Genomic DNA, 22923 nt, shown 5'->3' with positions numbered 1-22923 from the left:
TTTTAAACAATCTTTGGGTTATTGACAGACAAGATAAGAATTAAAAAAATAAAACAGGAAAGTTGATTTTTAAATATATTTCAGTAATCAAAATATAATAATAGGCTTACACGTTAGTAGTTACAATCGTATCTCGAGGCATGACCAATCGTTTACACCAACCGAAACAGGCGAAATTATTTCCAAAAAACCATATCAATAAAGACTATACCAGCTATACAAAATGGAATCTGAGGCTGACAAAAAAGTAATGATAAATAAGGTCTGTGGCCCAAAAAATATATATTTACAAGCAGATAAAATACAATTCCCATAGAGTATTACATTTTTTTACATAAATCTTCAGTGCAATTTATTCACAATGTGAAAATTTTTTCGCTTATTTTAAATACATAAGTAATAATAAATAAAACGTAAACCAACAAAAGCTGCCTTATACGCTAAATCGTGAAAATTACCTTAATATATTGTGCATTTTATAACACTTATTTAAAAAATGGCTGCCAGATATTTTCGTTTATATTTTTCAAAATTTCAATTCAATATATCTAACGCTATTTATTATCTTCGGTTATTTTTCAAAATTAATACTTCTCGTCCTGTATTTAAAAAATGCGTTACACTTATTAATATAATATCGATTGTATATAAATTATGAACTAAGATTTTATTTACAATATCATTTTTCGGCTACTTTTATATTTTTTCCATTTAAAATAATAGGTTTGTGTAGGCAAGCATTTGTCAATTCACTTATCAACTATATTCAAATACTCGAAAATGATTATCACAAAAGAATGTCGAAAAAGAAACACGATGTCAGGAACTCGAGTCTAGTGAGTATGTATGTACACAATTAATTATTTATTTACTTTTTTAATTCTTAAGTAATTTTTATATCACAAATAAAATTCCACACTATTTTTATGAGCAATTACATTTTTTAACTACTATTGGTCAGATTTATGTATAGCAGTGTTTGCCTGAAGCGTTAGAAAAAGCAAAAAAATAAATAAAAATATTAATATTAAAAATACGGTAGTCGGAAAAAACGACGTCTGAAGCTAACTAAAGCTATTGAAGTTTAAAAATGAGTTTTTGTAGCTGTTGCACACAATTTACAAACTAAATTGACAGGTCAAGTATTTAGTATACTGCTGACTATCCTTCATAATGCTTCATGCGGAAAAGGATAGCACTAGATTTAAAGCTGCCAATGTAGTTTATTGTGATTGTGTAAATCGAACACTATCGTTTTCTAGGAACCATTAAGACAGGGATAGCAAAACATTTAGACATTCATTTTTAGTCTAGAGATTGTGTCCGACAGAATTACCCACAATTGTCTTATTAACCTAACGTTTGTCTAAAATTTGTGTATTTTGGAATGAGCAAAGGTTGAAGACCAAATCAATAAAATAATATTGTAAGATTCGCCTGACGATAATGTGGCAAGATGGCGAATTCTAGTCAATATAGAAATATAGAAACATAATGTTAACGTCGTTATTTCCTCTAACGATGACTTACAAAATTATTCACTGGTACAATTAAGTCTTATAAAAATAATTTTGAGTATTTATTTATAAGACTTTTTGCAAAAATAAATGCAATATTACCATAACACATTACATTTCCTTATAATATTACCAAAGAAACGCGCAACGAAATACAAAATGGACATTAAAAAACACTGCTGAGCACAATTTCTCTACATTTATGTCTATCTATTTAATTTAGACTTATTTTAATCTGTCATATACCATATATAAGTTTTATGTATACTTGAAAAGCGTTTTTTCCTATAAGTATAATATAATATACATTTACAAAGTCCCGAAAATTACAAAATGGGGGACGAGCGTCATTTGTTTTAGGGACGCGGGGACTAAGTTCAAAAAATACACAGACCACTCTCAGATTGACGATTATTGCGCGAAATATTACAAATTCTGCATTTTTTAAGACAAAAACGCTTAAGTATCGAAATTCACAAATATTCAAATTTTAAGTATCAAAGATAAATAAAGTGAACGATTTTTAGGTTCAGATACCATTTTCTAAAGCAGAAAATTCTCCACCTGTCTTACTCTTGTCTCTGTTGAATCGACTTGTCTTAGAACCTTATTTTCCCTTAGTTTTCAGGTTAAGTGATAGTTTCGATTTTCAGTTTTTATTTAGATTTTTCACAGGCCGATTTTGAAACATATTAAACGCGTTCTATATCGTTGATCTGAAAGTGTTCATAAATTTGAATAAAAATGCATATTTAATTTAATTTCTTATACCATCTTATATATTTACAATTTGATCACGTAACTTCGTTTCTGTTTAACTCTGTTTAGTTGCCGACCTATCCTAAAATTAACATAGTAATATAGGAAACGGGCCGATTTATCCATACACTTGACAAACACAATGTAAGTGATTGCTGGCCGATTTAGATTACCAATTAAAAATACATCGGTCAGCGTTTTGCGTTTAGTTACAATATGGCTAATTCCAACCTCTAAACTATACAAAACTGATAGTTCCTATCCTTTTCTAAAGAGAACATTATATTTAGATCTGTCATTTTAGGTTAGTTTAGAGATTGTGCAGTCAGAATTAGCCACAATACTGGTTTAAAGTGCATAGTTAAATAATTTAAGTCGCTAAAGGCCCCGTAGAAAAAAGTTGTAACAGTTTTGAAGATATTAAACTGTGTCCAGGCCATAAAGTACAATTTGTTTAAAATCATATTATTTATATGGTTTTATAACATTTTAGTAGTGTGGAATGATGGATATGTGTCCTTGTCTACAACAATGTAAGTAATGGCAAACAATAACTAAACTATTTAATTTATTAAATGTAAAAAGGCATTCAAATTATTTGATCGCAGATTTGTAGATCCTTGTGTTGTTATTGACGTGCTTATCCAATTCTTTTTGCGATAATCTTGATATCGAAACGAAAGGAGTTTTAGCATTTATCATTTTGAATTTATCATTTATGTCTTTGTTTGAACGTCTAACGCTTTTATCATTATTCATATATTAATATCATCATTAGTAAGTTTATTATAGAAGTCGAGGACGCTTTCATTGAAGTTCTCCGTTTCTAAACTCCGTCGTGTTATCGTTTCGTCGATGTCTTCGACTTGCGGCGGAGATTCGTCGATGGTGCCGTGAGCGGTTATCGGACTTGTTCCAGTAGTTGATATTGATTTTGTTGCATGTATATCGAGTCTGTCCAATACGACGACCAGTGTTCTGTCTTGCAATACATTGCTGTCAGAAGATGACAATAAAGAATTTTGGACCATATTTAATAAAAAAATATCGTTATTTTGGAGAGCTAAGAATGTGACGCGTACGACTCGGACGCTCACACTCACAGAGCGAGACTGGTAAATATTTGAAATTGATTATAATTATCGATATTCAAAATAAGCGTTATTTTTATAACGTGGATGCTCACATAGTTATTTTTCGCGTTATTTTTATCACTACAGACACGTTATTTTTGACTAAGCGAAGCGAGTTCTCTGAGTCTACTTGAGTGAAATTGCACTTGTCCGTCTGTCAGAGCCTTATGACTTCTGAGTTACTGAACGGAATTACTTCAAATTTAAACATAATATGTAAACTGATGGCCTTCAGCCGAATATTGCATAAAAATATAATACGGAACCTTTCGTGTGCGAGTCCGACTCGCACTTGACCGGGTTTTTTTGATGATTGGATGACGTGACCGGCCACTTGTCCGGCTAAAATCTAAGGTTAGAAGCACTGTTTAAAATGTGTGATCAATTTTTTCGCTCTATCGAATATCGGTTCGACTGTAATCATTGGACATTACTGGGATCATAAAACTTTTAAAGTTTCCCCAAAACGGTTACAACGATAGCTAATTAGACAACTAATCAATAAATACTAATTATACGTAATTTACTAACCATGTAAAGAAAACAAAAAAAAATCAGAAAAAAGCTGCCGAAACACAACGAAATAGAAGGCCAGAAAATTTGTAGGGATTTTATGATTTTTGCAAACGTGATAATTTTTATCCAATCGGCTGAATAGATCTCGGTGAACAGACACCCTATGGGTGTGTTTTCGATCAATCAGATTATTGAGATCCATAGCGTAATTGGTCTATTGAACACGACTAAGCTCTTTAACTTAAGCGTGAGGCCAGACGAACGAAATTTTTTGAATGTGATTTCTGCTTTATATAAAATTCCGAAACCGACACACTGGCTAGGTATATACGACCGTATTTCAGTCGGGGGCCGGGATGTAATTGAGTAGTTACTTGCTACGGCAGTTGCGAGTCGCGTATTTCTGTCCGTCTGTCTGGCAGCCCAGCAGAATATCAGTTACACCGAATATACGCGTCTGACAAAACTCTCGCTTATCCGGCCTCACGCTTAAGCCGAAGTTTTTTTTAAAAGTTTGCAAAACTCATAAATGCCCGTAATTCTAAACTGGTCTAAAAATACCATCCATATCACAATCAAAGCAACGTATTATTTACGCTATTTTAGAATTTCAATCCTATACATCGTCCATGATAACTGTTCCTAGTACATTTTGTACATGTTCAATACACACCTTCCAATTTACCGACCGGAATATCGAGAGGAACCGGTCGGTGAGTGTATATTTCTTTAAAGTATTTTATTTTATTTTCGACACAATTAAAGTCGACACAAGTTAATCACTGAAATAAGACTTATACAAGTACGCTGGAAAAGATGAGCCATATGGCAATTATTTTTTGTGCCGATTCGAAGCGCCCCACCGAGCGTACCGGGAATTAAAGTTGACACTTCGTCCCTTGCACGCCTAACATGCGCCCCACGAGAAAATTTTGTCTACGCATTTACTCGTCTTATCTCTATGAATGGACACGAGAAAATGCGTAGACAAAATTTTCTCGTGCGGCGCAGTTTAGGCTCTCAGGGCACAAAGTTGCCTTACCCGGGTAAGGAGGCCAAGCCTCGGCCCGTACTCCCCTCTGGCCGTTCCGACCAAAAGAAGACCCACACAGCAGTGCAATTATGCTTAATTGCGGTAGAATGACAGCTAAAATATCACGATCGCAATCACCTCTGATTGGTTGACGCTCGCTCACCATTGTCTACAATGCATTGTTGCAATAAATTCAGCCAATCATAACAATTGCGATTGTAACAATGATTGATGCATCATGGAATGGTATTCGTGTTGACACTATGTTGATAGATGTCTCATCACTAACATTTAGTTCCGAGTACGCTCACTGCTGATATTACTGCCAAAACGGCAAGAATAAAGTTGCTTCTAAAACAGGTCGACTATTGCAAGTCCAGTGTACTTGTATTAGTAGGGGTCAGTGTTTTTAATCGTCATAACTCTTAACAAATAAAATCGTAATATTATCTAAGAAGTCAAAATATATCGTTGCTGATCTAATCTCAAAATTAATAAGACTTAAAAAGAAATAAAAAAAAACAAAACGTTTTTGAGAACACTAGTATTATAGGTAGCGCCAAACTTCTATGTACAGTTACCGTCAAGTAAAAAGGACTACAAGCGATGACAGCCTAATGGTTAAGACTTTGGCCTCCTATTCGGAGAGTTCAGGGTTCGAATCCCGGCCACGCACCTCTAACTCTTCAAAGTTATATGCGTTTTAAATACTTGTAAAAGTTTAATTGAATAAAAAATATTTTTATTTTATGCAATGAAATACGCGGCATCATACCGGAACGCTGTATCACTTAGCAGCACGGCTTTGCCGGTAGGGTGGTAACTAGCCGCTGCCGAAGTCTTCCACCAGACCTGACCAGATTGCAAGATTTGTTCCGGACAGACAAACAAAGACAGGTCGACAAGAAAACGAGTTAATAAAAAAGTATTAAACATATGATACTCATAGTACAATAAAAGCTTATAATCTTCTTTTTACCTAACGCCAACTGTAGAAGTTTGTCGGGTTTAGGGCCTTTGTGCACCCATTCGTATTCGTTTTCGTAATAATACGATTCGTAGCGGCCGTCATAGAAAACGTTCGTATGCCTGTGCACTAATATGGTTCGTATTCATACGGATTCGTCGAAATACGAATCAAATGAGTGCACAAGCATATTATGTACGTTATGTATGACGGCCACTTTGAATCGTATTTTTACGAAAACGAATACGAATGAGTGCATAAACGCCCGTACAGTGATGAAACTAAAGTAAAGCTATAGCGGCGTGTGCGTGCGGTTCACCAGACGGTTAGTGGTCATATCATCTGCAGGCGGCGCTGAGCACCAGCAGCGCCACGAGCAGCGCCGCGGGCGCGAGCCTAGCTGCCACGCTGTACTTGCTGCTCTGCTCACACGTGCCTGGAAATCAATACAATTTTATTGGTTACAACAACCAATGAACGACAAAGCATAGAAGTATTCTATACGCCCTATTATAATATATGTATGACGAAATCTCTACCGTCGTGGGCAGTGCATATTTTATACTCGTAACGCGTGGCATTGTGGCCGATAGTAAAGCAATTTTAATGTTGTACCTATGTGTAATTATAGTCTTTTAAAGTTTTGTAAATTACAAAAGTTTTTGTCGAAAATTTTAGGATAAAAAAATAATTTCTGTATACTATAATATTCAACTTTCCGCACTTGTAACATAAATAATTATTGCCACCTTTTCACACTATTAGTTTTCACTACACAGACTATATCTATATATATAAAAGGAAAAGGTGACTGACTGACTGAATGACTGACTGACTGACTGATCTATCAACGCACAGCTCAAACTACTGGACGGATCGGGCTGAAATTTGGCATGCGGATAGCTATTATGACGTAGGCATCCGCTAAGAAAGGATTTTTCAAAATTCAACACCTAAGCGGGTGAAATAGGGGTTTGAAATTTGTGTAGTCCACGCGGACGAAGTCGCGAGCATAAGCTAGTCAGTTATATAATATTATTACCATTGCTGGTGAGGTTGTAGCCCTTGTCGCCGTGGCGGCCCGGCAGCGCGTCGCGGTCGCACGAGTGCGGCACGGCGCTCAGCCACACCGCGCTCGACTCTGCAGCAAGAATGGAAACTAACAATGTCAACAACAATAAACCTAGTTTGTGTGTGTATAGAACGTTTGTTAATACATTTGCTCGTAATGTGACTTGTGTGACAACTGTATTACCGCACATGTGCGACATTGATTGATTGATTGATTGATTGACTGATTGATTGATTGATTGATTGACTGATTGATTGATTGATTGATTGATTAATTGATTAATTGATTAAATCCACGCGTGCGAAGTTGCGGGCATCAGCTAGTAGTTTCATAAAACTCATCTTCTTCGTCCTTCTATCCTTTGATCTTATGCGACTAGTAATCTTGACCCTTGAGCTTGGACATGTGCTACTAGTACACGAGATCCCTAATAGATAGTTGGTGATTTAATTAGGCAAACTAAGTGATCAGGTCTGAAAATAGTTATATCCTTATCACAGTGTCCCCCGTCACGTCTATTTGTTTAGAGGGTAAGGCTGGCCTTACACAGACGGAATGTCTCTCTCTCTCTATCATTCTTACAGATCGATCTGAGAAATTCATAATCTGAAAAAATCTGTATGTGTGCGGAGCATACTAACATTGTAAGGAATTCCGGGCTTTCTGAATTAATAATATGAATTCAGATGATGAATTCAGAGAGACATTCCGGCTGTGTAATGCCAGGTGACGTGAAATCAAAGATTTAAAAAATTATAATATTTAAAACTCTTTGTCACGCTGCTCAGAATAATAACTGTTCACGCCAAGGTTCACGCTGCCACGATGGCCCATGTCACATAACTAGTTGTTTCATAGTTTACATTTAATGCCTGCCAGTGTAGGTGAAGCCTCGAGGTTTAGTTACAAGTTTCACGACTGTGTACTGACCGTTGTGGTGCGTGTAGACGAAGCAGAAGGTCTTGGGGCGGGCGGAGGGGCGCGCGACCGGCGCCGCGATGAGGAAACCGCGCCCGCCCTCGCGCCAGCTACCGTAGCACGTATACACTGCGGAAAACACCGGAATATAAATCACCCTGGCTTAAGGAAACCATCAATCTATATCTCTATCTATATAAAAGGAAAAGCTATCTGACTGAGTGACTGATTAATCTATCAACGCACAGCGCAAACTACTTTACGGATCGTGCTGAAATTTGGCATCCGCTAAGAAAGGATTTTTAAAAATTCAACCCCTAAACTGGTGAAATAGGGGTTTGAATTTTGTGTAGTCCACGCGGACGAAGTCGCTTGCATAAGCTAGTAATGAATAAATTCTTACCAGTGTTGGTGCAGGAGGACTTGAACTCAATAGTGTCTTGCGCGTGTCCGCAGCCGATGCTGGCGCTGTCGTAGTCACCCGACACGCACTCCGACAAGCCTTCCGAGTCCGAATCTACTGAAAAACAAAACTCACTATTACCGTCCATGTGCTGTAATAATACATTGTGTTACACGGGCGGTAAGTAGGCTATTACAAACGAGCTGACATTGTTAAGGTAGTTACGTGCGCACAATCTCTAAACTTAACTAAATTGACAGGTCTAAATCTAGTGCTATCCTTTTCCGCAGTGAGCACTGTGAAAGGGATAGCATGCATTTAAACCTGTCATATTAGTTTAGTGATTGTATACAACACATATTTAGCATAATTGATATTTTTGAGCACGTACTAAGAAAAGATTACCGCATGAGTAGCCTACCTACAGAGAAGGGCGGTATTCTTCGCAATGGTCACTTACAAAAATATTATCGCACTTGTGCGATAATGGCCGACGTGAACTGTTTTAAAGAAATCCATATGGGTGTGTTTTCGGGGGTTTTCGGGCACTGTTTATGAAAATGATATCCATTATCAAATTGAAGGTGGCGAACATCCATGTTTTAAAATAAAATACACTAAAGAGCGTATTATGAATACCGAAGTTTCACTTCTTTGTCATGTATGCAATGGAGACACACAACCATTTTTTTATCATATTGTAGTCATCTTACCCGAAGACAGCTGCTGCCTGCGCCGGCGCCGGTCCGCCGACGAGCTCAGCACGCTGTACCGGCCCTGTATCGGGCACGGCATCGGAACGAGGGACGTAGCTGGAGAATTAAGCATTTCTTATAAATTATTATTATTCGGTAGGAAATTAGGAATTCACACAGTTACAAGCTTTAGTGAGTTTTGTGATTAAGATTGAATAGATACTGGCACTGATTCTGAGCACAACCTAATTTAAGAGTATTCGCATGCTCTTCTTACTAATGTAATATGAAAAGGACAGACACAGCTTGACAGTTCTAAATTTAATTTTTAGATGGTAAAACCCGTGATTTTAGCACGCAGTCGCGAACCTGCTGTTTAAAATTGTATTGTGCACTAAAATTTAGAGTCTTTAAATGTGAAAGTCATGTTCCGTTCCTTTTTTAACATTGTTAAAAAGAAAAGGATGCAGATACTCTAAATTTAGTTTAGAGAACGACAAAGGAATCGGTGCCACTATTGCATTTTTTAAATTCAGATACAAGTTAGCCCTTGACTGCAGTCTCACCCGGTGGGTGAGTGATGATGCAGTCTCAAACTGAGATCTATAGAGCGCACTTCAACTTTGCTCAGACTTAAGATTGAGTTAAAACGAGACGGATTTATGTGAGACATATAGCTCTGTCTCGTTTTAACTCTGTTTTAAGTCTAAGCTAAGTCAGAGTGTGCTTTATAGATCTCACCCTAAAATGAAAGCGGACTAGCCTGGAAGGGGTATGGCAGTTTTTTTATTAAACCCATACTTCTTTTATTATGTTAAAAGTAACTTACAGTAAATTCAGTGTTATTCCGAAACTCAATGCACTTACTGATGAGCGTGACGTAGGGCGGGTTGTCGAGCTCGGCACAGGCGTCCTGCGGCGACTCCCACAGGCCGGAGCCCTGCTGCAGCTCTAGCACGTTGCCCTCGCGTCGGTGGAACTTTAGGCATACGTGGCCCGACTCGCTGCAATTATAACAACGATATCATTAGTTTATTACCCGATAAAAAAAGCATCTCGATCGACCTCAAAACAATCGGAACCGGAAAATCGAAAAGTCCAAAAGGGTCCAACCTTTTACGCAGGTGTATTTCCCCACAGGCAAAGATAATATATACAAGTAAGATCGCTAACGTCATACATTCATTTAAAGCTTGCGTAAAACTCCTTTAAGTCGCCGGTACCTTGTAGGTCAACTCCTTATAGTGTGATGGCATTATTGTGCAAGCTAAAATGTGAGTTATCGAATTTATTTATTTTCAAGTAACAAGTCATTTTGTTACGCCATCTACTGGAATTTTGTAATACTACTTCAGCTATCCAAAGCAAAATGCTATGGATATCGTAAAGTTCAATGAGTCAATAATTAAAATTAAGAATTAGCTTTTTCCGGTGGTGATGTTGTGAAAATTTTGTATTTTGTTACTAAATATAAATAAATTTGATGAACCAGACAAGTAAAATATGATATTTCGTCAAATCCATAAAAAATATATTTCATACGAACCAAATGACGCCATCTAGTAATAGTCTTGAACTAGTTACAATTTTAAATAGTGAGTGAGCGATCTGTACTTGTTTAATATATTATCTTTGCCACAGGTTATTTTTACTATCTGGATCAATAGTGTACAACTGTACAGGTCACAAATTCATAAAATCCTTAACCAATTGCAAAATTGGTGTAGCAAGAACCACTTTACGAGCAAATGTATTGTAAAAAAAAATCTTTAATCCAAATATACGAAAGGAAAAGGTGACTGACTGACTGATTGACTGATCTATAAACGCATAGTTCAAACTACTGCACGAACCGGGCTGAAAGGCATGCAGATAGCTATTATTGTTCTGTGATTTTAGCGAACTCACCATCCGCGAGTGACATGCGCCACCAATTTGATGTGTTTCTTGTCCTTTTGCTCCAGGATCGAGTGGCACACCAAACGCTTCTCTTCGAAAGATCCGTCTGTATTCATGATCTGAAAATAAAAACATTTTTCAACACACTTGCTCATAAAGTGGCTCTAATTTCACCGCAATTAGGCACATAATGACACCTATAATCAAACTGTGACTTTTCATTGCTATTATTCACAAGTTAGTCATAGAGTTTTATTGGTTGAGTTGCTTTGTTCTTAGAAAAGTTTCGATACAAAAAAGATCGTGTTCAATAGTTCAAATAAATTAATGTACCTATTGCTTGCTAATTTCATGCAACTTCGTATTCTGAAGAAAAAGATTTTTAGTATTATTTTCTTCACAAGTGTGTTGAAATACACGTGTGTATTGATGATTACCGTCCTCAACTATCTTAAGATATCTCAATGGCGCCTCAGCGGTAATCACGAACATTACACACTTGTACCATAATGTACTATTATAATTCATAAATCGAATACTAATAATTATACCGTTGATCCAAGTGATATTGCTTACAACGCACTTAGCTCCGAATTGTTAGGGGTGAGTGCCTATTAGGAGGGCACACGTCTAAACCACTAAGCTAGCACGGCTTTATGATATACAACAGCACGCGGCCGAAATTAATGTACATCGACCTTTAGAAGGAGATAGCAGATTTGTAGAGCGTTATCCCTGTCGTTGCTGAGACATTAAGATGACATTAAGTCTGTAGCAGGGGCTACATGGCAGAGAAAAGCCAGAGATAGAACAATTTGGAAGGGAATGGAGGAGGCCTATGTCGGAAGACACTGAAGCGCTAAAACGGCTACCGAAGACGCAACTTGCAATATATACTTTCTAGTTTAATAATATGTAATTGTTTAAATTAACAAATTGTAAATTGTGAACCCTCAGAATAATAAAGGCTTATTTATTTATTTATTTATTTTATCCCTGTCGTTGAGACCGACAAAACGTCATATAGGTGTGAGTGACAGAGACAACGCTCTACAAAGCCGAAATGACATTCTAAAGGCCGATGTACATCACTTTCGGCCGCGTCCTGTAGTATAATCTTACCTTTAGAGTAGCGTTTTTAGTGGTGAAGTGGTACTGGTGCGTGTGATCCAGACTGAACCACTTGTGATGCTCCACGATCCAGCTCGGGAAGTGGCAGCGGTTGTGCTCGTCGTCACCTGGAAATGGTATTAAAAACATTGAAATACAAAGCAATGCGTATATCGTTAGAATTGTACATTAATTGAATTTGAATGGATATCTCTTGTCACGACAGTTAGGAAAATAGGGAATTGGACTTTTTGTACCTATAGTTTATTGGGCTAGAATTCATTATTAAAGAGAATAATTTAAAAATAATCATGATTTTTATTTATTTTTAACATAATCTGTACGGAAAGCGAATAATGACGTCACAATGCGTAAACGACAATTTTTAAATTTTTTAACAAAAAACACTTTTCAGCAGCAATCACTGTATTTTTATGTACAAAAATTAAAAAATATTTGTCGTTTATGCATTGTGACGTCATTATTCGCTTTAAGTACAGCGTGACTTCAAGGAAATTTGTAAATAATTTTAAATATATTATGTCAAAAATCAGAGCGTCAGAGCTGGTCAGAGCATCGGGCGCGATCCTACGAGACGCGGGTTAGAATCCTGCCGGTCCGCTATTTTTGATATGTATTTAAAATTATGACGTGCTCTTGTCTTGACGCATAATATGTGGTTACTTATGAAGAAGGCATATGTGGTTACATATGGGTTCATAGGAAGAAGGAGCATACAGAGAGGATAGACAATGAACTCACTGGTGGTAAGTTTCATGGTGCGACTGCCGTCAGTGGGGGAAGACAAGCCGTTGCACGTGGCGTCGCCCGACTGCGCGATGATGTATGACGTGCTCTTGTCACCATGTTGACCCTTGTAGATGAAGCATCTGTAAATTAAGAAACGTGGAGGTGAGACAGTAAATCCTAATATATAAAACACGAAAATGTTTCTACATATTATGTCCATTAAAGACTTTGAAAGCATCCAACCGATGATGTGCCCCAAACCGGTTTCATTAGAAAGGCAATATCGCGAAGATGGTTTTAGACTACTAAAACAATACATTATTAGGCACATTCTTTTTTACCTATATCCGCTAGTAAAGAAAATTATCTGAGCGTTATGCGGCGTTTGAGAGAGCAAATTCGTCGAATAAGACTAGCTTTGTGGAATGAGACTCATGGATTTTGCACCACGATAACGCATAATCACACAAGACTATCACTTTTGAACGAATTTCTGACCAAAAACTCAAAAATTCTTTTTCTAAAACACGAATCATAACTTCGAGTCAACCGTTTTCTGTCTATAGATGACATAAAAGAGAGTACCTATTGAACGTGGCGAGTACTAAACTTGATACAAAAAAATTCGTTTAACAATTTTTTTGATGATTAGTTTATTCGTTGGCGTAAGTGTATTATTTCGAAAGGAGCATACTTTGAAGGCAATTTTGGATGAATGATCCCTACATATTTTGTGTTTCGTTGACCAATTATTCCATTATTATATTTTAATTATTAGTGTAATAAAAAGTAAGTTTTCGCCTTGCAATCATGAAAAAAGCAACTGACCTGTATGTATCTTCATCAGAGGCGATGGCGTTTCTCCTCTGGACCTGTGAGATCTGCCCCACCAGGTATCTCGTCGATCCCTCTTTCCACACCGCCAGGCAGACTAGTTCCTCCACTGAAAATTACCAAATTTACATTTTATTGGTTAAACAAACGAAGACGTTTAAGTACGCCTTTATGTATTTGTTTAACCGATTCAGGCTTCAGGGTCCCGGCTGAAAATCAGCGTTTATGCTCTATCAAGGCATACACCATTATGTTGAGCTGGAACCTTTTTTCGGGTAGTATGACAGAGTTTATTCGGGCGCTTCTGCTTGAGATATGTTGGCTTCAATGCTCAAGTGGAGGTAGCACCGGGATAACCAACTCTTGCGTTTTTTCTTTTATTTTCTTTAATGATCTTAATCTAAATATATAAAAGGAAAAGGTGACTGACTGACTGACTAACTGATCTATCAACGAACAGCTCAAACTACTGGACGGATCGGGCTAAAATTTGGGATGCAGAAAATTCAACCCCTAAGAGGGTGAAATAGGGGTTTGAAATTTGTGTAGTCCACGCGGACGAAGTCGTGAGCATAAGCTAACGTTAAATGTGTTAATAGCGAAAAAAGTTTTATAACAGACATGTCGTTGACATGGGGAGTGGCACGCCGCGATGGCGGATGTGTAAGTCTAAGGGTGAAATCTATAGAGCGCACTCTGTCTTTGCTTAGACTTAAGTCAGAGTTAAAACGAGACAGATGTACCTATATTTCTCAGATGTACATAAATCTGTCTCGTTTTAACTCAATCTTAAGCCTAAGCAAAGTCAAAGTGCGCTCTATAGATCTCAGCCTAAATGTTACCATTGCTCTCGGTGCCGGGCACGTCGGGGCAGGCCATGTAGCGCAGCAGCAGGCGCGAGTCGTCCGTGCACGACTCCGCGCGCGACGGCGGGTACGTGCAGTCGCCTGAGCCTCTGTAAACGGAACAGCTTTTATCAAGAACAGTACACCGAGCCTCTGTAAACGGAACACTTTATCAAGAACAGTACACCGAGCCTCTGTAAACGGAACACCTTTTATCAAGAACAAGAGGAAGCGGGGCCGGTCTTCTACACGGACCTCGTCTCATCGGCGGGGAACTACAACCGGCTACGGGAATTCGCGCACCATTGGCATAAGAGGCCAAGCAGCTCGGAGCGTACAGGTGCCAGGCCGGCACCACGGAGGAGCAGCAGCGGAGATCACAGCTGTGTTAGTGACGTCTAGCCCCCAAGGGGGGAGAGTGAGCATAAGAGACAAGGAAGAGACAAAATAATTTGTAGGGAGTCAAGAAGGCGCCCCGGGAAAATGCCAAGAGCAAGTACCGAACGGGCGCCCTCCCGCGATTTGGCCCATATAACCGAGAGGTTGGTGGGCCATGGGAGGTGGAGGGTTGTCTTATCAAGAACAGTACACCGAGCCTCTGTAAACGGAACACTTTTTATCAAGAACAGTACGGCATAAATTGTTCTTGAAAATATCAATTAAACCATGATTGGGCGTATTGGTAAATGAGATAAAGCCCGCGGCAGCTACAGGTAAACTTGATCACAATGTTACCTGTTGTAGGTAAAGGTGAAGGGCGCGGGGTGGAAGGGGCAGGGCTCCGGCTCCGGCCGCGGCTCCTTCCTGAACATGGAGTATAACGGCGCGTCGCCGCTGATCTCGTCGCAGATAGACGTTAGGGAGTCTTTCTGGCTGCAGAATGCTGAAATTTTGAAACGTAAATCATGTTATTTTGGTATAAGTATAACGTGAAATGATTTTTTTAATTACGATTGATGACCTGAAAGCCATCCTTCCAAATCCAATATCAATCATTTCACTCGATTTATTGTACCAAAATGGTAGACTCCACGTTGAAACACTAGATTACAACTAACAAACCTAGATGTCGCTAGGCGATCCTCAATCACACTAACAGTTTTATCTACATATAAACTACCACACAGCTCCAAGATACAAAAATCGGACCAGCATCAGCAGTGTCACTGGGCATAACACCAGCTCGGAGAAAGATCGTCCTATTGCTACAGTGGATCGCATATCACCTCAACATTGTACGATTACTAATATTTGAAAGGAGATGAGCAAAAATTTTATGGAGGCGTGCCCCAGAATGTACAGAGATGATAATATATGTGCCATTTAATAAATGTATAGAGATGATATATCTGCCATTTAATATAGTAAATATCTTCTATTTTAAGAAAAAAAAAGTCACATGTTGTTTTGCAGTCGTGGCATTAAGTTCATGATCCTGGGGCAAATTTTGTCCATCTCGTTTCTTTCGAGAGTTTGGGATTGTCAAAAATTAGACATATCTTTCATAATGATCTTTGAGATATAATCTATAAGTTCAGATATATTATGATTTATGTAAATATTTTCGTAATATAAACTATAGCAGCCACTTACTTTCTTTATACTGCAGTACATATTTGTGTTTTTCGTGTATGACCATGCACCTGTAGCAGTCGTAAGTCCTGAAATAAAAACAGAAAGTTTTGTAAATTGGGTTTGCTTTGGTAAATCTAAGTTATAGTACTAAGGTAAATCAAGTCAATGCACCTGGTCGTTTCGACATCTATAATAATCTTACCTGTCGTAAAGCAGGAACTTGTCGTACGCCTCGGTCTCAGAGCACTCGCCCTTGGACTGTATGTGTGTGGAGTTGATGGCTATCAGGCCCATGATGCCGGACTGGAACCAACTGCCCGTCCACTCGGCGGGGAATGTGCACCCGCCTCCTGGAATAAACGAAATGATATCATTAGATTTTCCGCCATCAACTCTACAAAGCGGCGAACGTTCGTTGGCGAGCTCGCGACTTTTATAAATCAAGAATCACGCGTACGCTATATCCCAAGCTTTCGAGAAAGGTAAGTAGGGTAAGGTGTCAAAATTCCCTTGTACTTATACTTATATTTTGTCCTTGCATTTAGTATGAAAACGAGTTACCAACAAGCACTACAAAACCATCATACAAATCTGGTAGTTGCTATAGAACGAAATTCCTCTCATACTCGTGCGTTTCAAATCATTAGAAAGAATGGCCGTTAGTGCCGAAGCGCTAACAAAGGAGCTATAAAACTCCGCAAGCCCTAGGGACCCTAAACATTAGTACCCAGACCAGAACCACACAATGTGCACACCTGGCGTTTTAAAACAATGTGCACCTTCACAATGGTGGTTAATAAATGTATCGCTGAGGTACAAGTCATGGGCGAAAGCGGGTGTGATTTACACAAGGCACTGCAAGTCTTTATCATCGTCAACCACTGCAGGACATAGGTCTCTTCTACAAGAGACTTATGTCCTGCAGTGGACGTCTATCGGTACCCCTACGGATATCCACACGCCACGGTCTTTTGCCGCTTGAATCCAGCGACTCCCTGCGACGCGTTTGATGTCGTCTGTCCACCTAGTGGGGAGTCTGTCAACGCTACGCTTCCCGGTGCGAGGTTGCCATGCTAGCCCCTTAAGACCCCAACGACCATCGTGTCTTAGAACTATGTGCCCTGCTTATTGACGCTTCAGCTTCGCAACCCATTGAACTATCTCGATTACTTTTGTTCTTATACGGATCTCCTCATTTCTGATTTAATCACGTAGAGACTGGGAGCATATCTTTCTCTATCATGACCCGTTTAGTGACAAATATCGGGTACAAATCCGAAATGTTATTCTAAAAGTCGATGTACATTACTTTCGGCCGCGTACTGTACAGGGGCTGTGCGCCACCTATGGAGTCGCCCTGACCACCGGCAGCTTGAGTTCTACCCCGCTGCCTCACTCACTCGTACAGTGCGACAAAGCCCTCTTGGCACTTGCATTGACAGGGGGGCGCTGTTGGAGAACAAATCCTTAGAATATTCAAACAAGAACAAAAGGGACACTTGACGGCAACGTTAGTTCCTACTTTCGCCACGCGCCATGATAGCCTTGTCGCACTGGATATGTGATGTATAGGTCATAATAAATTTAAATAAATTATGTTCTATATAATCATAATTTAATTATCAATTAGTACTACTTATAATTAGGGATTTCATACAAATAACACAATAGTATTGGAAACCACAATTCATGATGACTGTAATCTAATTCAATTACGAGGCTCATCCGTTGAGCTCTAATCGCGTCTAATTTCAAATTGTTTGTTTATTCATTATTCATGTTACTATGCCCGATATTCTAGGATTAGGCGTGATAATGCTCAATTTGATACCACATTCAGAATAGGCGATTTTCGGTAATTTAGATGTTTGAAATGGAATGATATTTACATTACGGGTGCTGTCGACGTTGCCCGGGCAGAGCCAATAATATGGTTGAAAATCAGATCGATTAGGTACCATAGTTTTACCAGAATTTATAATAATATTAGTACGTATGGATTTATCAGCCGTTGTCTGTTGAGGTAATCCATCCTTCATCTTCGAAAAGATCTTCATTAGATCTTCAACACATTTATAATAATGTATATTATGAGACCCCCCCATAAGACATAATCTATCCTACTAATATCGTACATGCCTAAGAGTATTTGTTTGTTGGTCTGTCCTTTAATCACGCCGCAACGGAACAATGGAGTGACATAGCGTACTTTGTATTCGGGAATATTAAAGATTTCCCATGGGACTTAAAAACCTACAGACCTACCAGGTACAGGTACCTATTAGATTAAAAAAGCATTTTCGAAACTATTTTTTTTAAAATTTTAATTAAAAAATAGTAATTCCTTCTGTGCAGTGATAGCCTTGTGGTTGGGACGTCCGCTTTCTAATCGGAGGTCGGGGGTTCGATCCCGGGCACGCACCTCTAACTTTTCGGAGTTATGTGCGTTTTAATTAATTAAATATTACTTGCTTTAACGGTGAAGGAAAAACATCGTGAGGAAACCTGCATGCCTGAGAGTTCTCCATAATGTTCTCAAAGGTGTGTGAAGTCTACTAATCCGCACATCGCCAGCGTGGTAGACTATGGCCAAAACCCTTCTCACTCTGATAGGAGACCCGTGCTCTGTAGTGAGCCTGTTATGGATTGATCATGATGAATCCCTTCTGTTACTTCAGTACCTACTTTCCTCTCATTTCCTATCACTTGAACTAAAAAATTGCATAACATGAATAATATTTTTCTCCAAGCCACCACTTATAGTGCTGATTGCAATAAATAAATTAAAGCCACAGATTAAAACAAAGACCTATTCGAGACCTAGGCACTAGTGCAGTCTATTATTGCATTGTTAACCGACCCCAATCAATGGGAGAGAGAGAAATGTGTTTACTTCACTCGTCCTAACGTAATAAGGCGCTATGTAGGTACATTATGCTGGGGTTTTAATTGCGCTGGTTCCAATATCCCAGATAAATAAAGCCTTAATTTTAATTATTTTATTAAAAAAACCGCGCACGCGAGGGTTCCGTACTGCAGTCGTATTTTATCGTCATTTTGCGCGATAAATCAAAAACTATGCATAAAAATCTGTTTAGGAATGTACAGGTAAAGCCCTTTCATTTGATACCCCACTTGGTATAGTAGGTCTTACTTATCTTACTCTATAAGTTGAAAATACTAATTATTTGTTCCAAACACTTTTTAATTTTTTTTTGTCATGTGACCACAAATTCACGGTTTTCAGATTTTTCCCCTTATGACTGCTGTAAGACTTACATACCTGCCAAATTTCTTGATTCTAGGTCAACGGGAAGTACCCTGTAGGTTCCTTGACAGACAGACAGACAACACAGTGATCCTATAAGGGTTCCGTTTTTCCTCTTGAGGTACGGAACCTTAAAAAGTCGGAGGTTCTCATTACGTACGTCAGCTGAGAAGTGTTCAGCAGACCAATCTAATTAAAATTATTATGTCAATAATATTTTTCTGACGATGCGATCGACGCGACGGCAACAAGCAATCAGAAACAAGAGAGACTCTCTCTCTACAAGAGATCTATGTCCAGTTGTGGACGTGTATCGATTGTGCAATCGAAAACAAAATAATCGATAGAACCGCATTAGGGTGACACTGACTCGTAGTTCTATCGATATCCATAGAGCGGAGAAACTTCACGTATGTAACTAATATTATAGTACGCGACAGGTCGAGATAGCAATCGAGGAGGGAACGCATCGCACACCCGCACAGCCCCCGTGCTAACCCGGTGCGGGTAACCGCGAGTGACGTGCGGGTGTGCGGGGCCTCCCCCGCTTCATACTCCGATTGCATCTCAACCTGTCGCGGACTATATAGTATTTATCGATGGAATAGAATAGAATAGAATGTTTTTTTATTCATGTAAACTTTTTAAAAGTGCTTATGAATAGTCAGGTAGTTTTAATTTACCACTGGTTCGGAATGCTGTTCCTACCGAGAAGAACCAGCAAGAAACTCGGCGGTTGCTCTTTTTAATTTTTCAATTTACAATGTTATTATACCGCACTACACAAGATAAAAGACACCCTAAGCACGTCCTTAACGATCCCGACGATCAAATCATGACCGACAATGCTCCCTATCTCGTAGGGCTACACAACTCAACCTTATTACAGCGTCTTCGCCGGCGAAGACGAGGCCCCCGATTTCTAACGTCACCCGGTCGTGGACTCACGCCACGGCCTCGGGGGCGTACAGACTGACCAGTAGCATAACAAATCCACTCATCCCAACATCATCCTAAGCCGTGGTCCGAGCCTCACGGACGTTGCCCCCCGACCTCTCAAATTATTTTTTCGAGCCCTAGGGCTCACCCCCAGGTGAAGCCTTAAGCTTGCCACCCCACCGGGTGACGCTGTAGCGGCCAGTAGGGCCTAAGCAGCATACTCAATCTGAAAAAAATTGTTTTCATAATAATCTAATTAGTCGCAACAAATATCTTCGCTCCTTGCCACTTTAGAGGACTGGCTGCCTTAGCGGGAAGTCGGGGACCCAGCGATAGATGAAAAGATCAAGAAATAAGTCTTAAGAAAGGGGTGCAATGGAAAATAATCAAATTATTCGTTGTCGGTCCTGTCATCCTATTGTTATAATAATATAACAAATTTAACAAATTAATCTCGTTGTGAGTTCCGAACAATTTATCAAAATAATAAAATTAATTAATTTTCATTCAATAAGGGGATAAGCGGTTTAAATTGCCCATTTTGTACATATTTTCGGAATCAGAATGACAAAATATTTCATTCATGTTGTCTTAGCAGCAATTATTTTAAACCAATAATTATAATTATTAACTAGCAACCTGCCTCGGCTTCACGCGGGTGCAATTTTCTGATGCAGAAAATGAGAAGTGTATTGAGATTTTCATAAAAAATACATCAAGATTTCCGACTTTTACGGTGAAATTAAAAAAAAATCTTTCATACGAAACTTCTCGTGTCACGGACACAAAAAAACAAAACAGGGTCTCTTTGGCACCCTTCGGATCATCATCATCATCAACCGATAGACGTCCACTACTGGACATAGGTCTCTTCTAGGGACTTCCACACGCCACGGTCTTTGCACCGCCTGAATCCAGCGGCTCCCTGCGACGCGTCTGATGTCGTTCGTCCACCTAGTGGGGGGTCTTCCAACAATGCGTCTTCCGGTGCGAGGTCGCCATTCTAGTACCTCGGGACCCCAACGTCTATCGGTTGTACGAACTATGTGCCCTGCCCATTGCCACTTTAGCTTCGCAACCCGTTGAGCTATGTCGCGGATACCCTTCGGATATGAAACCCTAAAAAATTTGAATGTACCTAAACTGTGAACCTGAAAAGTCCACTTAGTATGAGAACAACGTATGTTACTTTATTATCTACTCGTAATCGAATTTCGTACACTCGTCAAAGCTTTTCTTAATCGTGTTTTCGGCGTGGGACGATGTTATGCACCAGTCGATCAATTTTTGATGAATTTTGACATGAACCGGTGATAACTAACTCAACCTGTCGCAAGCAATAACAAGTAGTCCTATCCTTTTTTTTCTCTTTTTTTATTTTATTCAGATACAAGTTACCCCTTGACTGCAGTCTCACCTGGTGGTAAATGATGATGCAGTCTAAGATGAAAGCGGGCTAACCTAAAATGGGTACGGAAGTTTTTTATTAAACCCATGCCCCTTTGGTTTCTACACCGGACCGTACCGCTAAATCGCTTGGCAGCACAGCTTTGCCGATAGGGTGGTAACTAGCCACGGCCGAAGACTCCCACCAGAGAAATCATAAAATTTCAAACCTCTGCCGGGAATCAAACCCGGGCCGTCCCACTAATAAGACCACAGCGCGCTAGGGAGGTCGTCAAAATATTATGTTGGTCGTCGTCAAATCCATACTAAATGATAACTGTTTGTCTGTTACCTTTTCACGGCCATCCGCTTAACAGAGATTAACGAAGTGTACATAGTTAGCGTTCTCAGACTCGCGCACCGAGGGTTCCGTACTACAGTCGTATTTTTCCGTCATTTCGCACGATAAATCAAAAACTATTATGCATAGAAATAAATAAAAAGCTGTTTCAGAATGCAGTGAACCATTTTCATATGATACCCCACTTAGTATATTATTATCTTACTCTGAAAGTTGAAAATACTAAAATTTATGTGTTCATGAACACATTTTAAATTTTTTTTGTGATGTAACCACAAATTCACGGTCTTCGGATACCTACCTGCCAAATTTCATGATCCTAGAATCTAGGTCAACAGGAAGTACCCTATAGGTTTCTTGACAGACACAACAGACGTGACAGACAAAGAGATGGACAACGAAGTGAACCTATAAGGGTTCCTTTTTTCCTTTTGAAGAAAGGAACCCTAAAAAAGCTGAATACACGTGGACAAAATCGCGGGCATCATCGAGTATGTTGTTTACTATAAAATGTTGATTTTAAATCGTTTTTCGAACAGAAGAGCTAAACAAACAGTCTAAAATCTAGATTCTAGTCTAAAGTTGTAGTTAATTCTTACTAAATACACCAAAGCTTACACCAAAGCTTATATCGTAAATCAGCCTGTTTATTGGTGAAAAATACCTACAGTACATTGAAGTGAATGAAAATATCTATACATACCTAACATACCTAACAATAGTTTGAAATTAGCGCATATAGTATGTACCTATGTACCTACACAGAAACGCAGCGGTAGAACTTTGTATTATTATAGTGAAAGTAAAATAAAGTTAGAATGAAATTTGGTTTTTCACTTGCATTAGCTATAGATTGCTATACAAAATTGTTTACCCAAAAATCTCGACAGTATTGTAACCAAAGCTATGAACTGTAGACTGAAATTACTAACATGAAACAGTA

The 22923-nt window shown here is 38.9% G+C and overlaps 2 protein-coding genes across 5 annotated transcripts in view; both read right to left on the bottom strand.

Annotated features, from left to right (window-relative positions):
* Positions 1–22923, bottom strand: part of LOC117985573 (uncharacterized) — a 240469-nt gene that overhangs the window by 63395 nt on the left and 154151 nt on the right. The window lies entirely within an intron of this gene.
* The window catches only part of LOC117985109 (uncharacterized), a 205196-nt gene continuing 182335 nt past the window's right edge, over positions 63–22923 (bottom strand). The window contains exons 3-16 of one of the 2 annotated variants that reach the window (XM_034971792.2): positions 16229–16376; positions 16045–16112; positions 15187–15334; positions 14449–14561; positions 13601–13715; positions 12785–12912; positions 12035–12150; positions 10922–11031; positions 9881–10017; positions 9032–9130; positions 8319–8435; positions 7928–8044; positions 6968–7066; positions 63–6361 (exon numbers count right to left, since the gene is read on the bottom strand). In XM_034971792.2, the coding sequence (XP_034827683.1) occupies positions 6264–6361; positions 6968–7066; positions 7928–8044; positions 8319–8435; positions 9032–9130; positions 9881–10017; positions 10922–11031; positions 12035–12150; positions 12785–12912; positions 13601–13715; positions 14449–14561; positions 15187–15334; positions 16045–16112; positions 16229–16376 (1613 nt within the window). In that variant the 3' untranslated portion in view covers positions 63–6263. The remainder of the gene's footprint in view (positions 6362–6967; positions 7067–7927; positions 8045–8318; positions 8436–9031; positions 9131–9880; positions 10018–10921; positions 11032–12034; positions 12151–12784; positions 12913–13600; positions 13716–14448; positions 14562–15186; positions 15335–16044; positions 16113–16228; positions 16377–22923) is intronic. The other variant, XM_034971794.2, reaches the window with a different exon arrangement.

Source organism: Maniola hyperantus, chromosome 9 (assembly GCF_902806685.2).
Source record: "Maniola hyperantus chromosome 9, iAphHyp1.2, whole genome shotgun sequence".
Taxonomy (NCBI): domain Eukaryota; kingdom Metazoa; phylum Arthropoda; class Insecta; order Lepidoptera; family Nymphalidae; genus Maniola; species Maniola hyperantus.
Note: the sequence above shows the minus strand (reverse complement) of the source record. Positions and strands in the feature narration are given on the sequence as shown.